At 54.1% G+C, this 22,290-nt stretch overlaps 2 protein-coding genes and 1 long non-coding RNA gene across 3 annotated transcripts; all 3 read right to left on the reverse strand.

Annotated features, from left to right (window-relative positions):
- Positions 1 to 4,356: 4,356 nt before the first annotated feature.
- Positions 4,357 to 8,649, reverse strand: ZC3H10 (zinc finger CCCH-type containing 10). Its single transcript, XM_040983913.1, has 3 exons — positions 8,573 to 8,649; positions 7,857 to 7,920; positions 4,357 to 6,324 (listed from the first exon to the last, which is right to left on the reverse strand). Exon 3 carries the CDS (start codon positions 6,279 to 6,281, stop codon positions 4,974 to 4,976), a length of 1,308 nt encoding a protein of 435 aa, XP_040839847.1. The 5' UTR covers positions 6,282 to 6,324; positions 7,857 to 7,920; positions 8,573 to 8,649; the 3' UTR covers positions 4,357 to 4,973.
- A 179-nt stretch (positions 8,650 to 8,828) lies between these two features.
- LOC121163135 lies at positions 8,829 to 9,653 on the reverse strand. Its single transcript, XR_005884866.1, has 4 exons — positions 9,585 to 9,653; positions 9,445 to 9,469; positions 9,141 to 9,163; positions 8,829 to 9,058 (listed from the first exon to the last, which is right to left on the reverse strand). It is a non-coding gene; the product is annotated as an uncharacterized LOC121163135 (long non-coding RNA).
- A 3,195-nt stretch (positions 9,654 to 12,848) lies between these two features.
- Positions 12,849 to 20,909, reverse strand: PA2G4 (proliferation-associated 2G4). Its single transcript, XM_040983915.1, has 14 exons — positions 20,656 to 20,909; positions 18,832 to 18,960; positions 18,442 to 18,547; positions 18,288 to 18,357; positions 18,020 to 18,112; positions 15,519 to 15,582; positions 15,267 to 15,345; positions 15,105 to 15,183; positions 14,889 to 15,022; positions 14,488 to 14,582; positions 14,250 to 14,377; positions 14,062 to 14,115; positions 13,828 to 13,894; positions 12,849 to 13,740 (listed from the first exon to the last, which is right to left on the reverse strand). The coding sequence occupies exons 1-13, from the start codon at positions 20,741 to 20,743 to the stop codon at positions 13,829 to 13,831; spliced, it is 1,185 nt and encodes a 394-aa protein (XP_040839849.1). The 5' UTR covers positions 20,744 to 20,909; the 3' UTR covers positions 12,849 to 13,740; position 13,828.
- Between the last annotated feature and the right edge of the window lie 1,381 nt (positions 20,910 to 22,290).

Genomic DNA, 22,290 nt, shown 5'->3' on the forward strand with positions numbered 1-22,290 from the left:
GCCACCCTTGTCCTGCGGGGGTTGGCGGGACCTCCTGATTGGACGAACCGGTCGGGACGGCAGGCCCGAGATGGCGGGAAAAGGAGGAGAGGGGCTAAAGGGCAGCATTTGATTGGTCACTCCGAAGAAGAGGCGTGGCGTGCCATTTAAAGAGAGGCGGGCCCAAGTGCCCCCCCACCAAGTGCGGCTGTCGAGCCGGGGGTCCGTGGAATGACGTCATGCGAAGCCAGCTGGATTTGTGAAGTGGCGGGGCTGTGGAATACCGGGATTTTCCTCCCACTCGTGCGGGTGGCTTGGCAGGCTCTGGCTTCCTTCCCTGGTGCGCGCTCAGGGCACAGCCTTGATCTTGCTGGGGTTTCTCTTGACTCCCCTTACAGCAGGAAAGGGAAGTTAAGGTGTTGGGGGACCGACCTTGTCTTGGTGAAAACTGGCAAATCAGAGGGTAAGAGATGATAGACTTGAGGGATGAAAAGGAAAATAAATCCAAAGACTGACTAGGAAGTGAGATTTTCTCTTTCTGGAAATCTTCCCAAAGAGCCAACCATTTCTATCCAGGAGGATGGCCTGCACCTAAATATAGCTCCATCGGAGCGAGGGCTCAGTTGCAGCAGGTATTGGCACATCTGCCAAGAATTTCCTTCACCAAAGTGAGAAATCAAGACTCACGAGGTCATTCGGGTTCTTGTTCTAGAAGCAAGGGTTAGAACACAGGTGTGGGATAAGGCAACAGGGGAAGTAGAAGTTTTTATATTGGAGGGAGAAGGGCAAGGTTTGTTGATTATAACTGCTGTTACTAGTTAACGGCCCTTAGAACAGGCATATTGCCAGGGCCCTGGCCACCAGACAGTGCAAGCTGCGGAGGGGCAGGGTGGTCACAAACGAGGAGCTCATAAAGTGGGGACCTGCATGTGCCTTACTGCGCAGCAGGGGCGCTGGGGCTATCATTGGGGAGAGGCTGGGATGGCCAGCTGATGTATTTTGTCTGCCTCTGCAGGACGTAGATTTCATCTGGCTGTGTTTCATCAAAACTGCTTAAAGCCTCTTGCTGACCCAGCCGCCTTCAATTAAGCTCCACTTGCTCTACTCCTCTGGGGCTGGCAGGATCAAGTGCTTCATTCAGCTTCCAGAACTGTATTCTCCATCGTCCACCTACACTCTGCACAACCCCAAGGTGACAAGGAGCTTGGAGGAGATCCCAGTGATCTGTTCCCTAAGGAGGAAGGAGGACACCTCCAGAAACTTAAAATTCACCAAGTCCTGCAGCCAGAGATGCCCCAGTTCCACAGATGCGGAGAGGATGCGATCCAAGGAGGCCCCTCTCTCAGCCTCCCTTCTTCACCCCTTGCAGCACCAGCTGCATCCTGGCGCCTCACCCTCAGGGGGCTTTATTTCAGCCTGGGTCAGCTGCAGGTGCCAGCAGCTGCAATGCAGTGAGGAGGAAACTGCAGGGTGGGGCGGATCCTTCCCATTGACAGTACCGCTGCCTGATGCCACCTGCTGGTGGTAAGCAGTTAAGTGGACGCGGGAAGCCTGGCCGTTAGAGGAGGTGGGGCCTCACAGGGTGGGGCCCACGGGCAAGGAGAGGAGCTGGACTTCCGGACTTGCAATGTGCATTTATAGGTAAACTCTAATTCCCTCCTCAGGGATGTGGTGCCATGAGGCAGCCTGGGCTGAGGGCTCTGTATTACTCATCCCAAGTTAGTAACAAGTAGTGCCCCCAATGTTGACTATTTTGTATCAAGTCTGCCATCAGCCTGGCCCCATTCTCTCCTGGTTGCAACACACTTTGCAGGCTATTATTTTTTGGTCTCAAAGACAGCTACAAAACCAGAGGTCTTTCTTCTACAGGTTTACTCCCCAAATGGCCCCAAAAGTCAGAGCTGAGCCCACTGGAAGCCAGGAGTACAGGGTCCCAAGGATGTTGGGCCATCCTCTGCTGCTTTCCCAGACCTGCAAGCAGGGAGCTGGATCAGAACTGGAGCTTGTGGGACTTGAACTGGTGCCTATGTGGGAGGCCTACAGGTGGTGGTTTTGCCTGTTATACTGCAGTGCTTATTCAAGCTCACTTCACACACCCAAGAAATGTTAGCTGTTATTCTAGAACTCCTTGCTCACTTCCTGTGCAACATAGGACCTTACTCTCTTGGCCAGCAATTTAAATATTTTAAAGACATTTACTGGGTTTGTCTCCTGCCTTCTCTAGCCAGCCATCCTATTGATTTGTCAGTGGTTCTTCAGGGAGCTGGATGGGAAGTGCAGAAGCTGGGATGAGAACTGGGTCAACATGGGATCCTGCTGCGTTCAAGGTGTGGACTTCTGCCAGGCCACCGTGCCAGGCCCGTCAGTGGTTCCTTAATAGCTACATTTAAAGGCTGAGCCTTCGGTAGTACTTGGATTGGAATCCCAGTTACACTTCACGTCCCAGGTTTTTGTTAATGCACAGCCTGGGGGGCAGTAGGCGGTGGCTTACCTGGGTCCCTGCCACCCACATGGGAGACCTGGATTCAGTTCAGGGCTCCTGGCTGTAGCCTGGCCCTGCCCAGCTGCCGTGGGCAATGGGAACCAGCAGATGGGAGATCTCAGTTTTGAGTCCTCAGTTTAAGTAAAAAACATACTAAAAATAAACTGATAAAAAGTTATGTTCCACTGAACATGCAATAATTTTGGAGCGGTCCCCCTCAGGACTGCTATACAAGTAAGTACATGAGGGCCCAGCCCCCTGGTGGAACCCCAGGAAGGTGCCTGGAGCCCAGCAGCCTCCAAATGTGTCCACCCAGACAGGCCAAAGCTCTGGCTGCCCCCGCAGGGACCACTGCAAACGGGGAGCCCTTGCACAGTCGCTCAGAGCAGCTCAAGGCTTCATCCCTCAGCAATGTTTTAGTCAGGTAGATGTGGGGTTTTAGTTCATTCAATTAGACACTCTGAACAGTGTTTAGTACGTCCTTGTGTTCCTGTAGAATGGGCTTTCAATATTTTTATCCAAGTTTAAAATAATTAAAACACAGCCATTATAACATATCATTAGACTTCTGACATGACTGCACCCATCAACATTTGCTAGGTACAAATGTCAGTTTTCTCCCCTCAAATGCTCAGTTTGACTTCACCAAGTGCTACTATCAAACAGACTCATATTTTGTCTGTATCTGCAATGACTTGAGCGGTGACAGGCAAGCAGCTCTGAGTGCTGGAGTGGCACACCTGCTTCCCTAGACAGCATCCAGGACAGAGGAGTATCTTCCCAAAGCTCACCTGGCCCAAGCCCAGGCCCTCCATGCCCTTCTGGGACCCTGGAAGACACGCCTGATCTCCCAGGGGCACCCCTCTCTCCTGGGGTGCACACAGCACTCTGCTGGCACCATGAGGTGTGTATTCCTGCGTGGCTTCAGTTGGGGTGCACTATGACACACGCTTCCATTTTCCCAAATTTAACCCTGAAGACACTTGGCAAGAAGCAAATGAAATAACTGAAGACTTTGCTGAAAGCCCATGTTGGGATCTATGACCACACTCTTCCCTGAATGCTCATAAACCATCTTTTAATCATCCAGAACTGTGCCAGAAAATCAACATCAGTGTGAAGTGTCTACAAACCCATGCACAGTATTTTCCCACGTTCGTCTTCTGTTCTAAGTGACCAGCCATGATGTAGCCCACCATCTTCCACCAGACAAGAGAGCAAGAGGTAGCAGGGAGAGCCTATGGGGGTGGGGAAAGTTCTACCCGCCCTTCCGATCTACTGCCCCATTACACATGACACCTGAGTGGTTTCCTGTGTCAGCTGTGAGCTGAGGACATGTTAGGCTGCTGGGGCTCTTGGCCTTGGTGCCGCTGAAGTGGTTTTAAAACCTCAGGTCCTATGCAGACAAAGGGAAAGACAAACCCCGGGCATTGTGTCCCTGGGAGAACTCCCTAGGCCTGGCACCTGCCAGGCCTTGAAGGTGTAAGGCATTGGCCAGAGGAAAGGAAACACAAGGGACTCAAATGGCTCCTTGCCCTGCCTGCTCTGAGCAAGATAAGGCTCTGTCAGGTGTGTCCTATCCTGTCTCCACTTCTCACCACATATCCCCCCTGACCCGAGGAGCCCTGGTTACTAAGGCAATCCTGGAATAGTGCATGCAGACAGAGACCAGCAACAGATGGCACTATTTTTAAACTAGACTAGGTGGCTCCAATGCTTTCACCCCGCAAGGTGCCTGCCCCAAGGCCTGGGCTGGTTGAGCTCAGGGTCCCCACCCTTCTTCACAGCTTGCCCAGGCTATGTGCGAGTGTTGTCTTCATTCCATTTTGGCATAGGATCTGCTCACTGCTCCCAGCTTTCACACACAGTATCTAAGCACATTTCCACTGCCTGTGTTAGTTAAAAATAATTGTTCTTTTATTTCTTTGGAAAGTACTGGGCCCTGCCCTGTGGATCCCCTGGCCCAGCTAGGGTACCAAACACTCCCCCAACTCTTCGGGCTGGAGTACTGTGGCCCTGGCCCTCCCAGGGGCCCAAGAGCAAACACTGTATTGTCCAACCCACTGGGTCCCCGACTGTCTGAAGACCAGGCCTTCTCCTGTGGCCACCCACCTCTAGCTCTCTCCTGGCTCTCCCTCTGGGCAGGGCATTTGCTTCTCCCAAAACCAGTGCCGAAACCTGTGCTGTGCAGAAGAGAGGACGAGCCAGGGACTGCCCTGACTCCCCATAGAACCTAGTGCCTCAGTCCTTCCTTCCTCTGCTGGCTTGGTCTGTCCTCCTACAGAAGCCCCACGTAAGGCTGGAAGATGGACAAGAAGACCCTCCTATGGGAGGTGAGAGAACACACCAGCCCAACCTCACCTCCAAAAATGCTCTGCAGAGCATCCTCCTCCTAGTCTCGTCCTAGTCCTTGAGCCCTGCACATAGGGCCTGGGAGGGCCAGGTGAGTGGGTTAGCAACCCTCGACCCCCAGCCCCAGGCAGCTACACCGGGGGAGGGTCCAGGAGGCCCGTCAGTGTGGCATGGCCGTGATGCGCATGCTCTGGGAAGCGATAGGGTAAGTCACCATGGGAGTGGTGGTGTGGCTCATTGTGATTCCTGCCAGTGGCTGGGCCATTGATACAGCCACAGGGGCCACAGGAGCCACAGACACAGCCACAGGGGCCATGGAGACAGGCGGGGGTGCCATTCCCTGCGCAATTGTTTGAGCCAGAGCAGCCGACAGTGGTGTGATCTCTGGGTTCAAGTGTGGGGGTGGAGGTGGTGGAGCGGCAGGTGGTGCAGCATTAGCTGGGGGGGCAGCTGGCGCTCCGGCAGGGGCCACCAGTTCTTGTTGGGAAACAGGACGAGGCTGCAGGGCCTGGCTGCTCAGCGTAGTGTGAGTCTGGGCAATGCCATGATTGAAAGTGGCAACAGTGCCCACGGTGGGGGCAAGAGTCTGCTCTGTGGCTGGTGCGGTGGAGCTGAGGGTTATGACCTTGGCCTGATTGCGGAACTGGGCGTTCTGTTCCAGAAGTACCTCATTGGTGGCCAGCAGGTTGCTAACCTGCTTCTTGAGCTCCTCGACCCGCTTCCTGAGCATGGCGTTCTCCTCCTCCAGCAGTCTGCACTCCACCCCGCGAGGCGGGGCCAGGCCGTACTCATAGGATTCAAAATGGCCCTCAGGGCCGCAGCAGCCACCTCGCCGGCGCTTGGGGCCTGGCTCGTGGTCCTCTAGGCCTCGGTCAGGAAGGTCATAGATGATATCGTACAGCTCGTGACGCCGGCCAGGGAGCACCGAGCCCGCGGAGCCGACCCCACAGGAGCCACCTCCGCTCCGACTGTCAAACTCAAAATCCCGCTGCAGGTGACGGAACTTGCACTTGGCTCCTCTCTGACAGTCCCCCTTAAGAAAGTCCCGGCAGATTGGGACCTCCTCCTTGCCGTTGGGTAGGTCAGCTGGGGACAGGCCCAGCCCTGCTGCCACTTTCTGCCTCAGCCGAGGGGGAAGCTCCCCTGTCTTCTTATAGCCATCCTCATCCTCTTTAGAGCCATGGATGAAGCGACAGTTCGGGCGACTGCATTCCTTGTTCTGGAAGTCGTGGCAGAAGATAAATTCGTTTTTGCTCACTCCCAAGTTGGACACCTCGCTCATGTCTGGGTGGCGGTAGCGGCAGCGCTTGCCCCGCTTGCACACGTTCCGCAGGAAGTCTCTGCAGATGGCATCCGAGCTGACCCCGCCACTGCCTGCCCCGGTGCCACTGGCCTCCTCGCCGCCACTGCCTCCGGGGCCTCCCCCGCTGTTCCCCGTGCCGTTGGCATAGCTGTCCCGGTCGGGCATCCTGGTCTCTCCCAGCTCAGGGCTTTCCTCCTTTCCTTGGGGACTGTTTAAAAAACCAAACAAAACAAAAACACCAGAGGAACACTGTATCAGACTCCTCCAGCAGTGGCTGTAGAGATCAAGGATTGGTTCTGGCTGAGCCACCTGACTGTTGGGAAGTCCCGCCCACATCTGCAAGCACCTGGTCTGGGGCAGGGTGATTCACACTTGCCTGGCTAACGGAGAGTGTTAGGGGAAAGCCACTGCCGCTCCAGCTCGCTGCCGCTGAGCCAGGAAGGGGGCAGGGAGAGACTGGATTAGATTTTTAGCTTCATGTCCGAGCTGTCCTTATTAAGTTGGGGATGTGAAATCAAAACTGCTATCGGTTTTGGAGGAGGAAAGAATGGTTAAGTAGTACCGCTGGACAGAATGAAAAATCTCCAACTTTCTAAACCACAGAAGAGTAAGTATAGTGAACAATTATTTCAAAACAAGGTTGTAAACATTCTCATTAAAAACAAATGACAAAAGAGGTGCGGGGTTTGCCAGCACTCTGTATTCCATTGTTATATGATTTATGCAGGTATTAAAATGCCATGCTGTGTCTCGTAGACATGCGTGATTAAGCGTTTAATTAGAAAGGAAAAGTGTATGAAAAGCTGGAAGGAGAGCAGGAAGTGTTCACATCAGGACACTAAGCTGCGGGTTGGAGGGCGGGACAACAATCCCTGCTCCTGGCATCTCAGGCAAGACCTGCGCCTCAGCAGACTCAGGTGAGGGACAAACGGCCCCAGCCAGTTCCTAACCCTGCACTCTTCAGCATTCTCTCCTGGCCCCCACTACATTCCACGCTGCGGAGGTGGGCCTCCTCCACCTCCAGGGGAGTGGATCTAAGCAGGACTCTCCACTCCCAGCCCCTACAACAGTATGACCTGCATCAATGTCAAGGTGAGAAGGAAGTCATCTCCCAAGACTAAAGCCACCTTCCCTTCCCTTCCCTGGTCTCCAGCCCTCTTCTGACCCTCCCCCTAAGGGATAGATCCCACTGACATCAAACCATAACAATCCTCGCCCGGCCAAGAGCCTCTTTATTTATAGACTCCATAAAAGCTTTTAAGGTCTCCTGTTTCCCAAGGGAGTCCTGGAATGTCAGCGCACTGCCCTGGTTCTAGCCTTGCCTTCTCTCCACCCCACCCCGCACGTCGCGGCCACCACGTGTCTGCCGGCCTAGACCTTGATGAGGCGGGCCCGGGCGCCCCCTGCTGCCCACAGCAGACAACTTCGCCTCACTGCCCCTCGGAGCCCGAGGGACCGACTGCTCCCCCAGTTCTTCCGGCCTTGACCCTAGTTCATCACCTAGCCTTGGCCTTCCCAGCTCCCGAGACGAAGGATGCAGAACTTGCACCTAGAAGTACCCAAAATTTTCTAGAACGAAACCGACTCCTCTACCTCCCAACGTTTGAGGCAGTGGGAGGAGGGACAGGTGAAAGACCCACACGTGGACCCAAACAGCCCGGTCGCCGCAGCGGGTAGCGCCCAAAAAGCGGCTCACCCCGCCCGGTGCTCCTCCCTACGCGACCCGGCCCGCACCAATACCTGAGGGGACTCAGGTGAACTCCGGGGCTCCTGCGGGTCTCCGCCTCCACATCACTGCTGGGTTCTGAACAGGAAAACAACAGAGAGACTCGAAGGGGAGCAGAGAACGAGGGCGGAGTGGCGGCGCGGCCGGCAGGGGGACGCCGCCCGACCGCGCGCCAGGAGCCCCGGGACCCTCGGAACCTCCTCCGGGCTCAGCCGCAACTTTGCACCTGTCTGGGGAGCAATCCCCGGGAAGCGGGCGGGACGGAAGGAACTCGGCCGCCGCCCGGGAGGGAACCAAGGGCGAGGGGAGCCCCGGCCGGGCCGCGGGGGCTGCGGGGGTCGGCGGCGTGAGGCAGCGGCCACTGACAGTGCGGGGCGGGAGGGCGGGGACTGTGACGCTCCCCGGCGCTCGGAGTTGGGGACAAGTCCCAGCGTCGGAGTTTGCCGGCAGCAGGTCCCGCGGTGGGCGGGCCGCGCGGCCGGGACCCCGGGGAGCACCGGGGAGTCGGGGGGCGGGCCAGGGGCGTTCCTGGGTGACACGGGCTGAGGGGCTGGCAGGCCGTGACGTCACGGAGCTGGCGTTTGCTGGCCTGGCGGGTGAGGCAACAGGGGGGGTTCGGACCGGGGGTCGCGTTCGGGAGCCGGCCGGGCGCAGGGGACCCGACCGAGGGCAGGCGCGGCCACACCGGTCTCGACTCCTCCCCTCCGGGCGCGGCCTCCGCCTCCCTCACCTGCCGCCGCCGCCGTAGTTGCTGCTGCCGCCTGCCGGTTCTCTACCTTCCACAAAGAGCCGCCCACCCGACGGCGCTTCCGCTTCCTGCGGAAGAAGCGACGCTCTAGCCACCAGACCCGGAACCACTCTATGATAGGCGCGGGGCGGAACGCAGGAAGCTCCCGGCGAGCGTTGCGGCGTCACCATGACAACCCGCCCCCCACCCCGCCCTGCACGTGCGGACGCGCTCCCCAAACAACGACAGCACACACGGGGCGGTTGGACTCTCCGTCCGACACAGCGGCCGGGAGGCTTTATTGTACACGCGCGAGGCTGGGCCAGGCGGGGACAGCAGGTCGGGGCGGGGGCGCCGCGGGTCACGGGCCGGCGGGGCGGTCTCCGGGGTCTCGGTCGGGCGGAGCCTCCGGGATGTTGGGTTCGGCTCCCTCCTGCCGCGGCCTTCTACTTGGACCTCTGTCGCATCTTCCTCCGCTTGCGCTTCAGCCTGCAGAGCGGGCATGAGAAGGCAGCTGCACTGGGAGCCCGCGCCCGCCAACCCCCCGCCCGCGCGCCCCGCGCTCCGATACCTGCGCATCCGCTTCTTCCTCCACTACGCGCCCGTCGCGAGCAGCAAACGAAGGAACAAGAGCCGTCACGTTAGTGCGAGGCGCGGGCGCGCCCCTCGGACCCGGACCCACACCGCCAGGCCGGCCGCCTGCGTCCCCGGGACCCCCGCCCAGCGCCCCACCGGTCCCAGCACCCCGGGACCCCCGCCCAGCGCCCCGAGAACCCCAGGCGGCTGCGGAACCTCCGCAGGCTTCTCCTTGCATGGATCGGCCCTCGACCTCTTCCCACTCCTACCTCCCGAGCTCAACGCTCCGGACCTCTCACCTTGGCTCTCATGGCGCGGAGGTGTCTACAGGGAAAGACAAAAGGACCAAAGTTAGCAGGCTGTGAGGACAGAAGGACACGGAGATGCGATGTTAACGGATCGCTCGGGAGCCAGGGACGCCGCGGACTCCAACACTCACCCACGAAGATGGCGCTAAAGCCGAGAGAGAACCCGGCTTCCGCCTGCGGCTATTTAAGACGGCGCCTGGTGTCGTCACTTCCGTCGCTCCGCCCTTCGTTACGTAGGGGCGGGGCCGCCGGATGAGTCACAATGGCCGGGGGCCTCAGACGGCACCGCTCAGGTTCCTCGGCCGCGCGTGTGTTTTGCAAAAAGTATTTGGATTTCGCGTTACCCATTCCCTGCCACTCCCCGCTTGGCTGTGAAGACCTCGTTGTTCCAATGCAGGACGGAGAGGCGCAGATGAGATAGGGCGTCGCGGCTTCCGTCTTCCCGCTCACTGCCTCTGGGAGTTGCAGTTTGGGGACGAAGTCCTCCATTTTATTCCGGATGGGTGCGGACTATACAGAAATCACTCGTTTCTAGTGCTGCTTTGCCTTATTTTCTTCGTACTAGCCTGCGGGGAGGGAGATTCGATCCTGACACCTCCGAAGGTCCTCAGGCTCTACCCCCGTGGAAGGACGTGAAGTGGTAATAGGGGAAGCTTATAGTGCCACAGAAAGAACAACCCGTCACTTTCCCCAGAAACCCTGAATCCAGCAGCCCGCCACGCCAGGGTCTCTGCCACCAGAGGTCCCTGGTCACCACGCGTCCTTAGCTGGCTCCCTATCTAAGCAGCGGACGGAGAAGATTGGCCAGGTCCTCTAGGGCGGCATGGTATCTGGTGTGAAGAACTTACCAAAACTTTTGAGATTGAGAAGAATCACCAGAAAAACAAACAGAAAAACAGTCCTCGGAAGATTTGGCTGTAAGAAACTTCACTGAAGGCAGAAAAAGACCCCACTAAGCGCAGTTTCTTTCATTGTTTAAAACACGTGAGGATTTTGTCAAAATCTCTCCTCGATTGTGATTTCTCTGTAAATAACTTTTCTCCTTGTTTCATTTCACTTTAACTATTATAAAACCATCATAAAAATATAAGCAGTCCTGGTTCCACATGCTTACTTCTGAAATTGTCACCATCGGATTATGACCAAAATTTTTCATTTAAATACATTTATAATAGGTTTATGGACTCCTTTAGAAAATAAACTCAAGAATTAATTATTCTGAGTTTCTTCAAGGCCATTAAAATTTCTTTTTAAGATTTTTTTGAGACAGACTTAAGAGGGGAAACAGAAGGAAAGGTCTTCTGTCTGCTGGTTCACTCCTCAGTGGCCACTATGGCCAGAGCTGAGCTGCTCTTGAAGCCAGGAGCCAGGAGCCCCTGCTTCTGGCACTCTCATGTGGCTGCAGGGTCTCAAGGCTTTGGGCCATCTTATACTTCTTTCCCAGGCCACGAGCAGGGAGTTGGATGGAAGCAGTGGAGCAGCCAGGATGGGATCCAGGCATTTGCAATGTGAGGATTTAGCCACTGAGCCGTTGTGCCAGTGGCTGCTAATTTTTAAGACTTAGCTGAAAGGATGAGAGGATAGATCCTCCATCTGCTGGTTCACACCCCAGATGTCAGCAATAGTCAGAGCTGGACTGGCCGGAAGCAAGAGCCAGTACTGGATTCCCCGTGTGGGTGCCGGGGATTGAGCCATTATCTGCTGTCTGCCAGGACTGGGAGTAGCTCATCCCAGGCTCCTCGGTGTGGATACCCTCTGTCCCAGGCTCCACCTTAATCCACTGATTAACAATGTCTGCCTGATCAAATTAGAAACAAAAGCAATCCCTCCCCCCAAAAAACCCACATTGCCTTGCAGAATCATATCAAGATTACCAGAATTTCAATTCACTTCTCTAGTATATAAGATCTGAGAGGATGGCATTATGGTACAGTGGGTTAAAATGAACACCAGTGACAACAGCCCATGTGAATACTTACATGAGTCTCAGCCCTGAGTGCCACCTGCTAAGGCTCCTGGGGCAACAGCAGATTGCCAAGTGCTTGGACACCTGACACCCATGTAGGAGACACAGATGCGAGTTCCAAGTTCTAGAGTTAGGCCTGGCTCTAGCCCAACCCTAACCATTGTGGCCATTTGGGGACTGAACCAGCCAACTTGAAATGGTGCCCATATGGAATGCTGGCATTACAAGCAGTGTCTTAAACCAGCTGCACCAACAGTGACCCAAAGAAGCCATGTTTAAAGACATTTTACCTTATATATTTATTTGCAAATCAGAGAGGATTTGAGATTTTTCTGTCCATTGATTCACTCCCTAGATGGTCACAATTTATGGACAGATCTTCCATCCACTGGTTCACTCCCCAAATGGCCACTACAGCCACAGCTGAGTTGATATGAAGCCAGGAGACAGGAGCTTCTTCTGGTCTCCCATAGGGTGCAGGGTCAAGCTCTAGGTTACACTCTTCTGCTTTCCCAGGCCACAAACGGAGCTGGATGGAAAGTGGAGCAACCAGGACACAAACTGATGTCCACATGGGATCCCGGCACCTGGAAGGTGAGGATTTGGCCACTGAGCCATCGTGCTATGCCCAAGAACCTATTCCTTAAACACAGCTTTGGGTTAATTTCCCATCAAGTCCATGCCCCAAGGTTCCTGTATGACCTACACTGCCACCACAGCAGTACGTGCTAACCAATAACATCATTCAACATGCCAGTGTGGTTTGACAGATGTATAATGGAGTCATCAATGAGCACAGATTTATATGCCAAGCTAGTCAGTATGTTCCATAAGGGACACATATTCTCAAGCCTGTTGTATTGCAGTGTAGTGTGTCCAGGGGAGCTTGCTGCTTCCTATGCCAGTAGGCCCCCAGATCTCAATAACCTAGCCAGATTACCTGGCCTTGAAACTACCTAAGGTCATTCCTTCTGGTTTTTCAGAATCAAAATGAATACATGAAATGTTTCTTGCTCCTTTTCAGACCCAGTTCCCCGCTTGCAACCTAGGAAAGCAATGGAAGATGACAAATAGTTGAGCCCTTGCACTGATGTGGGAGACCTGGAGTTCCAGGCTCCCAGCCTCAGCTTGGTCCCATTCTGGCCATTGTGGCCAGTTGAGAATTCAACCAGTGGATGGACAATCTCTCCCTCTTTGTAACTCTGCCTTTCAAATAAACAAGCCAGGCCAGTAGCAGAGGTTTCCACTTTACAAAGTTAAATCACCAATCAACCTATGGATAACTCAACTCTTCACAGAATCCAGGCTGTTTCCCCAATCCAAGCTCGCTCTTGTCTTCCAAAGGCAGACATCAGCACCGCAGCTGGTCCAAGGAGCACTCCTGCAAACCTTCCCCCGGCGAGAGCAGCATACAGAGCAGAGCACGGCATTATGAGCAAATTCAAATTTATTTGAATGCCATGTCACTTTTCAATGTGTTTAAAAACCTCCTAAGTTCCTGGGAGCCCTAGCCCCCGGGACAGCATGCCAGAGGTACTGTGATGCGTTGCCTTTCCCTACAATCCCCAGCAAGTCGTCCGAGTCCAAAGCCGCAGAGCCAGGCGTTCTCTCTCCAGTCTACTCCTCTGGCTTTTGTCTCAAGGGAAGGAGGTCAGAGTTATCAGACAGGGAACAAATCAGAGCTGTGCTTCCGGCTGAGGTGTGTGGGGGTGATGTGGACAGGAAAGGCCAAGGTGGAGATGGGTTACTCTGTACAGCCTTGTGGAAATGGAAAGCCTGCAGAACCAGTGACTAATGGATTCACGGGTGAGGATCCAGTCAGTGGATGAGAATCTCCAGAAATGGCGGGCAGCAGCCCCAGAAACTGGGTGGGGCCTGCCGAGGATGCTGCCATCATGTCAATACAAATTGGAAGCACAGCTCCTCTTCATTTTGAGCCCAGATAAAACAGTAGGGTAAAGTGGAAAAATAAAGAGACAAGCCCCAAACAGATGGGAAGATGCTGCCATTGGAGTGATATAAAAAAAACTGGAGCTGAGTTTATAATGATGGTGGCTGATTCAGCCTCCTCCCTGTTCTGTCTGTTGCAGGACCATAGACTTTGACCAGAGAGTAGTAGAAAAGGCTAGAAAGAGGGGCTTGAAGACGGTGGATTTTGACTCCTGATTTTATTATCCAATTTCTTTTTCCTATTTAAAGTAGTCTTCGGCGGCTGGGAAGCCTGGACCCCCCCTGAGACCAGTCAGTCGGAGCCGGTGGTTGTTTGAAGGGGCAGGGTGGGGGCTAGGGTGGGGCAGGGAGACCCTGCTCTGCGGGCGGTCCTGGGTGGAGAAGACAAACCGCACTGTAGAGCCCAGGTGCAGTAGGGAGGGGGAGGCAGGAGCAGCAGGCTGGGGCTATGGACCCACCTCAGTCCCCAGTTTCATTCTCCTCTAAGGTTTCCCCACTGGTGGCATTCTCTGCGGTCTTGGAGGCCTGCAGTCAAGAAAAGGAGAGGGAGAAGACTTGTCAGTTCCTAACTGGGAGTGGCATCCGAGGAATCAACATCATCGTCTTTGGGATCCACTGGGCTAGGGCTTGAAAAAGGGTGAGGTACAGGTCTGCAGAACTCTGAAGGTGCACCTGCCAGAGGCAACACACACCTTCTTTTTCTTCTTTTTCTGGGTTTTCCGACTTGCAGAACTCTGGAGGAGGGCCTGGAACACAGGAGGAAAAGTAACTTGAGGCAAGCAGAGGAAGCACCAACACAGGAGGGATGATGGGCAGTGACACTGAGCCCTCGAACTCAGGTCGGGCACCACTCGGCCACCACTGCCCAAGTCACCCTCACCTTCAGCTCTGCATCCTGCACCTCCAGCTCAGACTTGTAAAGGTCAGGCTCAAAGGGACCGCTGGTTATCCTCATGGGGCCATTGGGCATGAGCAGAACTGTGAATTTAAACTGGGCGACGAATTCACCTGTAAGAGAAATGAAGACACACTTTCACACCCTGCACACTTTTCTGACACTCCTGAGAAGTACACCATGTGATCAGGGGCTCCAGAGGCGAAGCCTGCTCAGAACTCACCCTCCTTCTCATAGAGAACATTAAACGGTTGCAGCAGCTCGTGTTTGGCACATTCCACCACACCCATGCGAGCCTTCTTTTCATCTTCAAAAGCTCTGGGTAGGGAAGATGGAATTCAGAGGCATCCTTAACCCCTCGGCAGGTCTGACCACGGTGCCCAGGTCTTTAAGTAGCTCCTAGCCTCAGGCCAAGATCATGCTAAGGATTGCTCTTTTACATTACCTTCAATGAGAAGGCCATGGGGAGAGGAAGGGAGAGAGCAGGTGCCCAGGAGCATGAGCTACAAGTCTAGGCAGGAGAGGAGAGGGAGGGAGGGAAGGGGGAGGCACAAGTGTTGATTCCTGGCTGCACGGTCTGTGAGTCAGACTGGTTCCAAGTCATGTACTTGCGAGGTGCAGTACCTTAAAGTGAATGGCATGGCATCAAAGCGCCTCTCCACCTCACTGAAGAAGGCACGCGAGGTTTTCATTTTCAGGCCGTACTGTTTAGATGGATCTCGCTTGTAAATGGTGGTTCTTTGCCCTGCATCCTTGGCCTACGAAGAGGAATGCAGTGCGAGCTCAGCGTGGCGCACCTGGCTGTTGTCAGTAACCTGGCCACCCTGGCGCTCGCCTCACCTTGCCCTCTCCCGAGCTCACGAGCACATCCACAGCGTACACCTCATGCACCTCGAATTCGGCTTTCTCGTGGTCCTTCCTAAGAGGGATGGAACGTAAGGGGATGCTAGCACGCAGCTCTGGGGAGGCTGGGGCACAAGAGGGACAGTGGCTGCCACCTACTTCTGTTGGTCTGTGGGATTCTGGATAATTGTCTTCTCTCCATCGATGACATGTTGCTTTAATTGGTGTGACAGCATACCTGTAGACAGGACAGGCCTGTGACACCCCGAAGGTCTCCCAGTGCATCCACCTAATCAGTCTTACAGGGCAGCCAACAAGGGGAGTGTCTGGCTGTGGCAACCCAGGGGCTGGAGGGATCCTGACAAGCACTGAAAATTCTGTTCTGCTAACTTGGGCATCTCTGGCTCTTACCTTCTATGGGCGTGCAGTTAAACGAGTGGGCCACCTTGTTCCAGGCCTCCGTCACCTGTGTGTTCTGGAGGTACAGAGCCAGATAAGAGGAAAGATTAGGCATGAATTAAGTTTTCTACTAGGTGAGGCGGAAGCGTAAGAACGGAGAGCTCTGACATCCTCCCATCAAGTGCCCATGAGGGGAATGCACTGGTTCTTTGTTTCACAACCATGTCATCTCTAAGAAGAAAGATTCCTGGTATTCGCTGACCATTCTACAAAGTGTGTCAGCAAAGATGTTCTAATCTGGCAGCGATTATAAGATGGAGATGGATCTACACTCCAAACTAGATGAGGAAATGGTGGCTCAGAAAGGCTCAGTGATTTGGGTCAGGGCTACACAAGCACCAAGCAGACAGATCTCAAACATCTCTGTTGCTCGTGTTGTCAGTGTTTATTCCTCGATGGCTGGCACTGATCTGCTGAGAGGGGACAGCAAACCCTTTATTTTCCTTTCTTTACAGTACAATCTGATCCTCATGGAAGCTACTGTAATACAATGAATAAACTAATCATACCTAATACTGCTACTGATGTGCAGGTACTGTGAAGAGCAAGTCAGCTAGGTTATCTCAATTGTTACATTTCTCTGAGAAAGTACAATTATCCTCCTGGGCCAGAACTGTAGGGTGGGTTAGGCCACTGCTTTGTGTCCCAGATGTTCCACTTCAAACCCAGTTCCTTGCTAATGCCCCTGGGAAAACATAGGAACATAACTCGAATGGTTGAGTCCTGTACCCACATGGGAGACCCGGTACAAACTCCTGCCTCTGCCTGTTGTAACCATTTGGGAAGTGAACCAGAGAATGGAAGATCTTTCCTCTCTCCTTGTAACTCTGCCCTTCAAATAAAACTAAATCTTAAAACACACACAACTCTTACTGTTCAGATATACAGTAATTGTAATAAAGTAGGTAAAATAACACATTCACATGGCTTACAATGGCTGAGACACTATTCAGAGGGATTAAAAAAATATATATTTATTTGAAAGGTAGAGATAGAAGCATCTTTCATCCACAAATTCACTCCCTAAGTGCCTGCCATAGCTGGGGCTGGACCAGGCTGAAGCCAGCAGACAGGAGCTATTTCTTTCCCAGGCTATCAGCAGGAAGCTAGGTCAGAAGCAGGAACTCAAATCAATGCCTGTATGGAATGCTGGTGTCCCAAGTGGAAGACTGACCTGTTTTGCCATGGCGACAGCCCCTCAAAGGGCTTTTTTAAAACTTCATGGAATTAGGTCTATCTTTGCAAGGAAACTGAGAAGTTTAAGTAAAAATAATCCATCTAGGGTCCTGTGTGCTAGTGTAGTGACTAAAGTCTTCACCACGCAAGCGCCAGGATTCCATATGGGTGCCGGTTCTAATCCCAGCGGCCCCGCTTCCCATCCAGCTTCCTGTTGTGGTCTGGGAAAGCAGTCGAGGACAGCCCAAAGCCTTTGGGACCCTGCACCCGCGTGGGAGACCTGAAAGAGGTTCCTGGCTCCGGATCAGTTCAGCTCAAGCCACTGCGGAAGATGTTTATGTATCTCCTTCTCTCTGTATATCTGCCTTTCCAATACATATGTACATATATGCATACATACATACGTAATAAATCTTGAAAAAAAAAAGTACCCATTGAAAGGAACAGAAGAGCAGGGAAAAAGGAGATAAAGAGAATGTTGTAAGTATTGTGTAAGTTTCTGGAAATTCAAACGTTACAGAAATGTCTCAACTAATAACTGAAGTGTGCAGTTCTATTTACTAATCCGTGAGCACTTCACGGTCCCTAGGCCTCCTGTCCTGTCTTGCGGTACAGAACTTGGGCACCAGCCCAGCTGCCTGGTCACCTCACTTCTATCCCTTGTCCAGTTTTTGTTTCATAACCTTTTAAAATTGGGTTTATGTGTTTCGCTGTGAGCTAGCTAGCTCAAACTACTTGGGAATAGATGCATACTCAAAGCAAAAAGGGGGACAAGCTCTGGTGTAATAGGATGCTGCACAAAACACTTGCACTTCCTTGAAGTGCCTATTCCAGCTTCCTGCTAATGGACAACTGGGAAGAGAGGGCTCAGAATCTTGGGTCTCTGCCACCCACGACTGAGTTCTCACAGCTCCTCTTTCAGCCTGACCCAGCCCCAGCTATGGCAGGCACTTGGGGTGTTAACCAGTCGACAACGTCCATGTGCCTTTCAAATGAACAAGATAAACACCATTCATGAATAAAGAAAAGGCGGCACCACACATCTCCATACCCTTAACAGGGAGCTGGCTGCCATTATATATGGAGTCCTGGATTGCCTGAAACTGAACTGGCAGCCTTGTGCAATGCTGCTACTGCGAGCGGCAGCTTCACCTGCCATGCCACGCATGACGCTAGCCAGAGACAGAACTCATTTTAAAAGGTCACTTTCTAAACGGAGTTGCTCTGTATGCCTAAGGCTTCTCTGGTCTGTTTCTGGAGGTGGATGAACAGCTTACCTGGTTCCCAGGTTTGACCAGGCGTAAGGCAGCTTCGGCACAAAGGTGAGCTGCCTTTATGACGTCCGCTTTCCGCCCGGTCACGTGGGTCCCCTGGAGGAGAGGAAGCGGAAGCCCATGAGTAGAGCTTGTTCACTCAGCCCACGCTGGTGAACGTCAGGGAAGATGCTTCTCTGGAGAGTTCTGTAGACACTCTCTCCTGAGGTACACGGCGGTGCCCGCCCTCCCCTGGCCCAGGCTGAAGAGAGGTTAACAGCCGGCCACCCACCTGAGCCACGTCAACTACGAAAGTGTGCGCCACGTTGGCAATGAACCCGTCCACGTGGACCCCCAGGTCACTGAAAGACAAGAGCGGGGCACGGCGTTAGGCGAGGATCCCGCGAGACGCTGGCCGGGAGGAGTGCTGCGAAGGGCGGCCTTACATCTTTACGAGGTCTCCTTCCTTCAGAACGTAGTCCTGGTCACTCTTCAAAGGCGAGAAGTGACACACACAGTTGTTCACGGAAATACTGGTGGGAAAGGCGATACCTGCAACGACACAAGCGTCACTCCGCTGCCCTGCGCTCCTCGCGCTGCTATTCAGGAAAAAGAAAACCCCTGGCGGGGGTTTCTCACATTTCATCCCGTTGGATTGGGAAGGAAATGGCCTATATGCCAACTTGCCAATCTAAGACCAAAATCTCCAAATGGGCCAAAGTGGGCAGGACTGGTGCATTATGAAAATGAACAAAACAAAACCCAAAACACTTGGGACTAGAGAAGGGTCGAACTTGTAAATGATACATGAGTAAGAGCATCTTTTTTTTTCTTACCCTTTTTCATTTCCTTTTCTTTCTTGAAGATTTTTCCCGTCTCCTCCATTATCATGGCATCCCCTTTCTCACACAGGCTCAGCACAGACACACCTGAGCTGGAGGCTTCCACCAGGGACCGCAGGACTCCTAGGCACAGAATCCCACCACGTATTTACTGTCTAGCCACCACCTCCCCTTCATCTGCAAGTTTCTAACCTCCAGTGCCAGCCCCCAGAGGCTGAAAAGAACATCAACTTGGCCTCTTGAAGCATGTCTACCTAAAACCTCTAGTTTCTACCTTTCTTTTGTAAAAATAACAACAATAAAGTCAACATTCTTTTGTGACCCTTGCATTCTGTGGCAACTGGGTATACACAGTGTCTTCGGGGATAAGCCTCGGACTGTCTGAAGGCACTCTCCTGAATTCGTGCCACGGCACCCCAATGTGCACGCGATGCAGATGACCAGTTTATGGGCTTCAGCGACAAGCTGAAGGCAGACACAGAATTGCTGACTCCAAACTGATGCACTGTTAAATTGTTACCCTCCTGTCTTCCCAGACATCCTTAATGAAGTATTAGTAATTTCACTGTATTTAAATTTATTCCCTCAGACACATGCATAAACCCAGGGGACTCCTCCCAAGCGTCTTAGCGCTTCTGGCTTAACAGTTTGCAATAGATTGAAAGGGGATTAGCGACCCCAACTTCAGAATCGGTATCTGAGATCACAAAAGCAGAAAAAACAAACAAAAACCAATTATTTTTACTCCAATCATTAGTATCAATTGCTAAGATGCGCCAAGTTAAGGCACTTGCTGTCCGGGCCACACTGGGGTGGGCAGCGCGTGTTCACACCCTCTCACGAACCAGGCTGATTTTCAGGCCTGATTTCTGAGATCTCATTTCTAGACAGCCCTGGAAGCCATAACAACTCGGGTCCAACGGCACCTGTAACCCCTCTTCCCAACTCTATGAGGAAAACCATGTACAAGCCCAGAAACAAGCAGCTTCTAACTTTAAGCGTGTGTTGAAATGGAAAGGTGAACTGGAAAGAGAGAAAATAGAAAGTGAGCCATCTGCTTAGCGTGGAAAACAACTGCCCAGCCGGGCTCCAACGAGGATGACCAGTGACAATCCTGAAACGAGTCCCACAGCCTGGTTGGGGTAGCAGGGCAATCCCCAAATCCTGCTCCGCAAACAGCCACAGGTGAGGGCAGAGGCGGTTCTGAACAGACTGGAAGGCAAAGCAGTCTCCAGGAGATCCAGGGCTGTCCCTTCCCAAGGTCCCCCGGGTTGGCTGCAGCGCAGAATGGGGCCCCCACCAGGGTGCGAGCTGAGGAGGGAAGACTCCGGCAAAGCACGTGGTGGGGAAGCCGGCGGCAGGCAACGCGGCACAGGGAGCAGGGAGCCGGCCACACGTGCCAGCTCGACTCCTGACTCCCAGAGCAGCCGCGACCAAACAGAAGCGCGCTTCAGTCACCAACAGCTGGGTGCTTCCGTCTCGGGGCAGCCGCCAGGACCGAGGAAGCAGAGACCCGGACTGCAGGGTGAGGGAAGGAAACGCGCCGTGCTCCCTTACCAAAGGCCTGGGGTCAGAGCCTGCCCGGCGACCCCCTCTCGGAGCTCTCCCCGGTCGCCAGCCCGTACCTCCAGACTCCCAGTCCAGGGCCTGGCCACGCTGATCACGGGCGCGGACCTGGGTCTGCCCACCACGCCGCCGAGGTGGACCCCTCGGGAGCTCACCTCAACATCCCCCCCACACCTCGCTCCAGGCCCTCCAGGGTCAGCCCGGCACCTCTCCCTCCCAGACTTGATTCCGGACCCCCGAGGCCGCACTCACGGTTGGCGATGTCGCCCCCCATCTTATACTTGGTCACGACCAGGTCTTCGGCGATAGTTTGCTCCTGCTGCTCGTCCTCGCCCGACATCTTCCTATCACCACCACCACCACTGCAGCCTCGTTTCCCCTGAGCCGCCGCCTCGGTCGCCCTTCCCAGCCGCAGGCTGTGGTCAGAGCCACCACGATCCGCGAGGAGAGCGCGAGCGAAAGCGCGAGCAAGCAAGGCAGCAGGCGGGCGGGCGAGAGCGAGAAGCTGCGAGCGCGCGGGCTGAAGCGCAGGGCACGCCGGGACGACGAGTCCTTTCCGCCGCCACCCTCAATCCGCCCTCGTGGCCGCTCGAACTACAACTTCCAGCGTGCCTCTCGTGCCCCTCAGCCAGGCCCTGGAGCCTTGCCCTCCAAGGGCCTCGCACGCCGGAATCGCCGGGCACGCTGGGAAGGGTCAGGCCCCGGCGGGAAGGCGGAGCCGTTGGCGAGCTCCAGGGGAAGCGTGGTTTCTCCGGGAAAAACTCGGTCCACCAGGAACGCCGAGCGAGAGCTCGTAATAGAGAGGGGGGCGGGCTGAGGGCCTAGGGGCGGGGCTTTAGGAGGGAAATGGAGTGGAGCGGCGGTAGGGCCATGTGGGCTAGGTGGAGCTGGCACCTGCCGGTGGAGTTTACTACACTCAGGGCGGGGAGGCTGGGGACGGAGTCTCGGATCGCAGGGTCGGCTGGCGGGACCGGTCCAGCCGGTCCCATCAGTTTCCCAGGCTGAGAGTACTGGGAGGGGGCAGACCAGAGAAGGAAGAAGTAGGAAGGGTGCCCGGAGCTGGATATAAGGGCTGCAGGGCATTATCTACCTGCGCCCTCCCAACTAGAGCGGATTCGTGCCGAAATTGGGGTTCTCCTTCTGACTAGGGTTTGACTGAGACCCCGAAGTGTCCAGAGAGAATTGGGAGCTCTTAAGACAGTTTTGAAGCACTTTAGAGGTTGAAATCTTCCCTTTTACAAGGAAGCTTCTAACTTCTCCAGGAATTTGTGGGATCTTGTTATTTGTTGCCCAGCAGAGATTTCTAGAAACCCTTTTTACCCTCCCCAAATAGGTCCCCGTACAAGCAGTAATAGCTACACCTCGCCACAGGGGTGCCAGTTCTTGAGTGCTGGCTGTTGCACTTCTGATCCAGCTCCCTGCTAATGTGCCTGGGAAAGCAGCAAAAGATGGTCAAAGTCTTGGGTCCCTGTGTCCACTTGGGAGACCCTGAAGAAGCTCTTGGCTCCTGGCTTTCCCAACTAGCCCTGCAGCTACTTGGACAGGAACCAGGGAATGAATGATCTCCGTCTCTTCTTCTTTTTGTAAACCTCTCAAAAAAAAAAAAAAAAAAAGCCAGGAATGAACAGGACTTTATCATATGCTTGTTTTTTTTTTATTGTTATTAATTACATTGTGTTACGTGACAGTTTTATAGGTACTGGGATTCCTCCCACCCCTCCCCTAACCCTCTCCTCATGGTGGATTCCTCCACCTTGTGTAGCCACAGTTCAAGTTCAGTTGAGATTCCTTCATTGCAAGCATATACCACGCATAGAGTCCAGCATCTTATTGTCCAGATAAGTTCAACGGCTTCTTGGGGAGACCTTCTCTGGTCCCTGTTCAGCT

This window comes from Ochotona curzoniae, unplaced genomic scaffold, assembly GCF_017591425.1.
Source record: "Ochotona curzoniae isolate NIBS_2020 unplaced genomic scaffold, NIBS_Ocur_1.0 contig_1014, whole genome shotgun sequence".
Classification (NCBI taxonomy): domain Eukaryota; kingdom Metazoa; phylum Chordata; class Mammalia; order Lagomorpha; family Ochotonidae; genus Ochotona; species Ochotona curzoniae.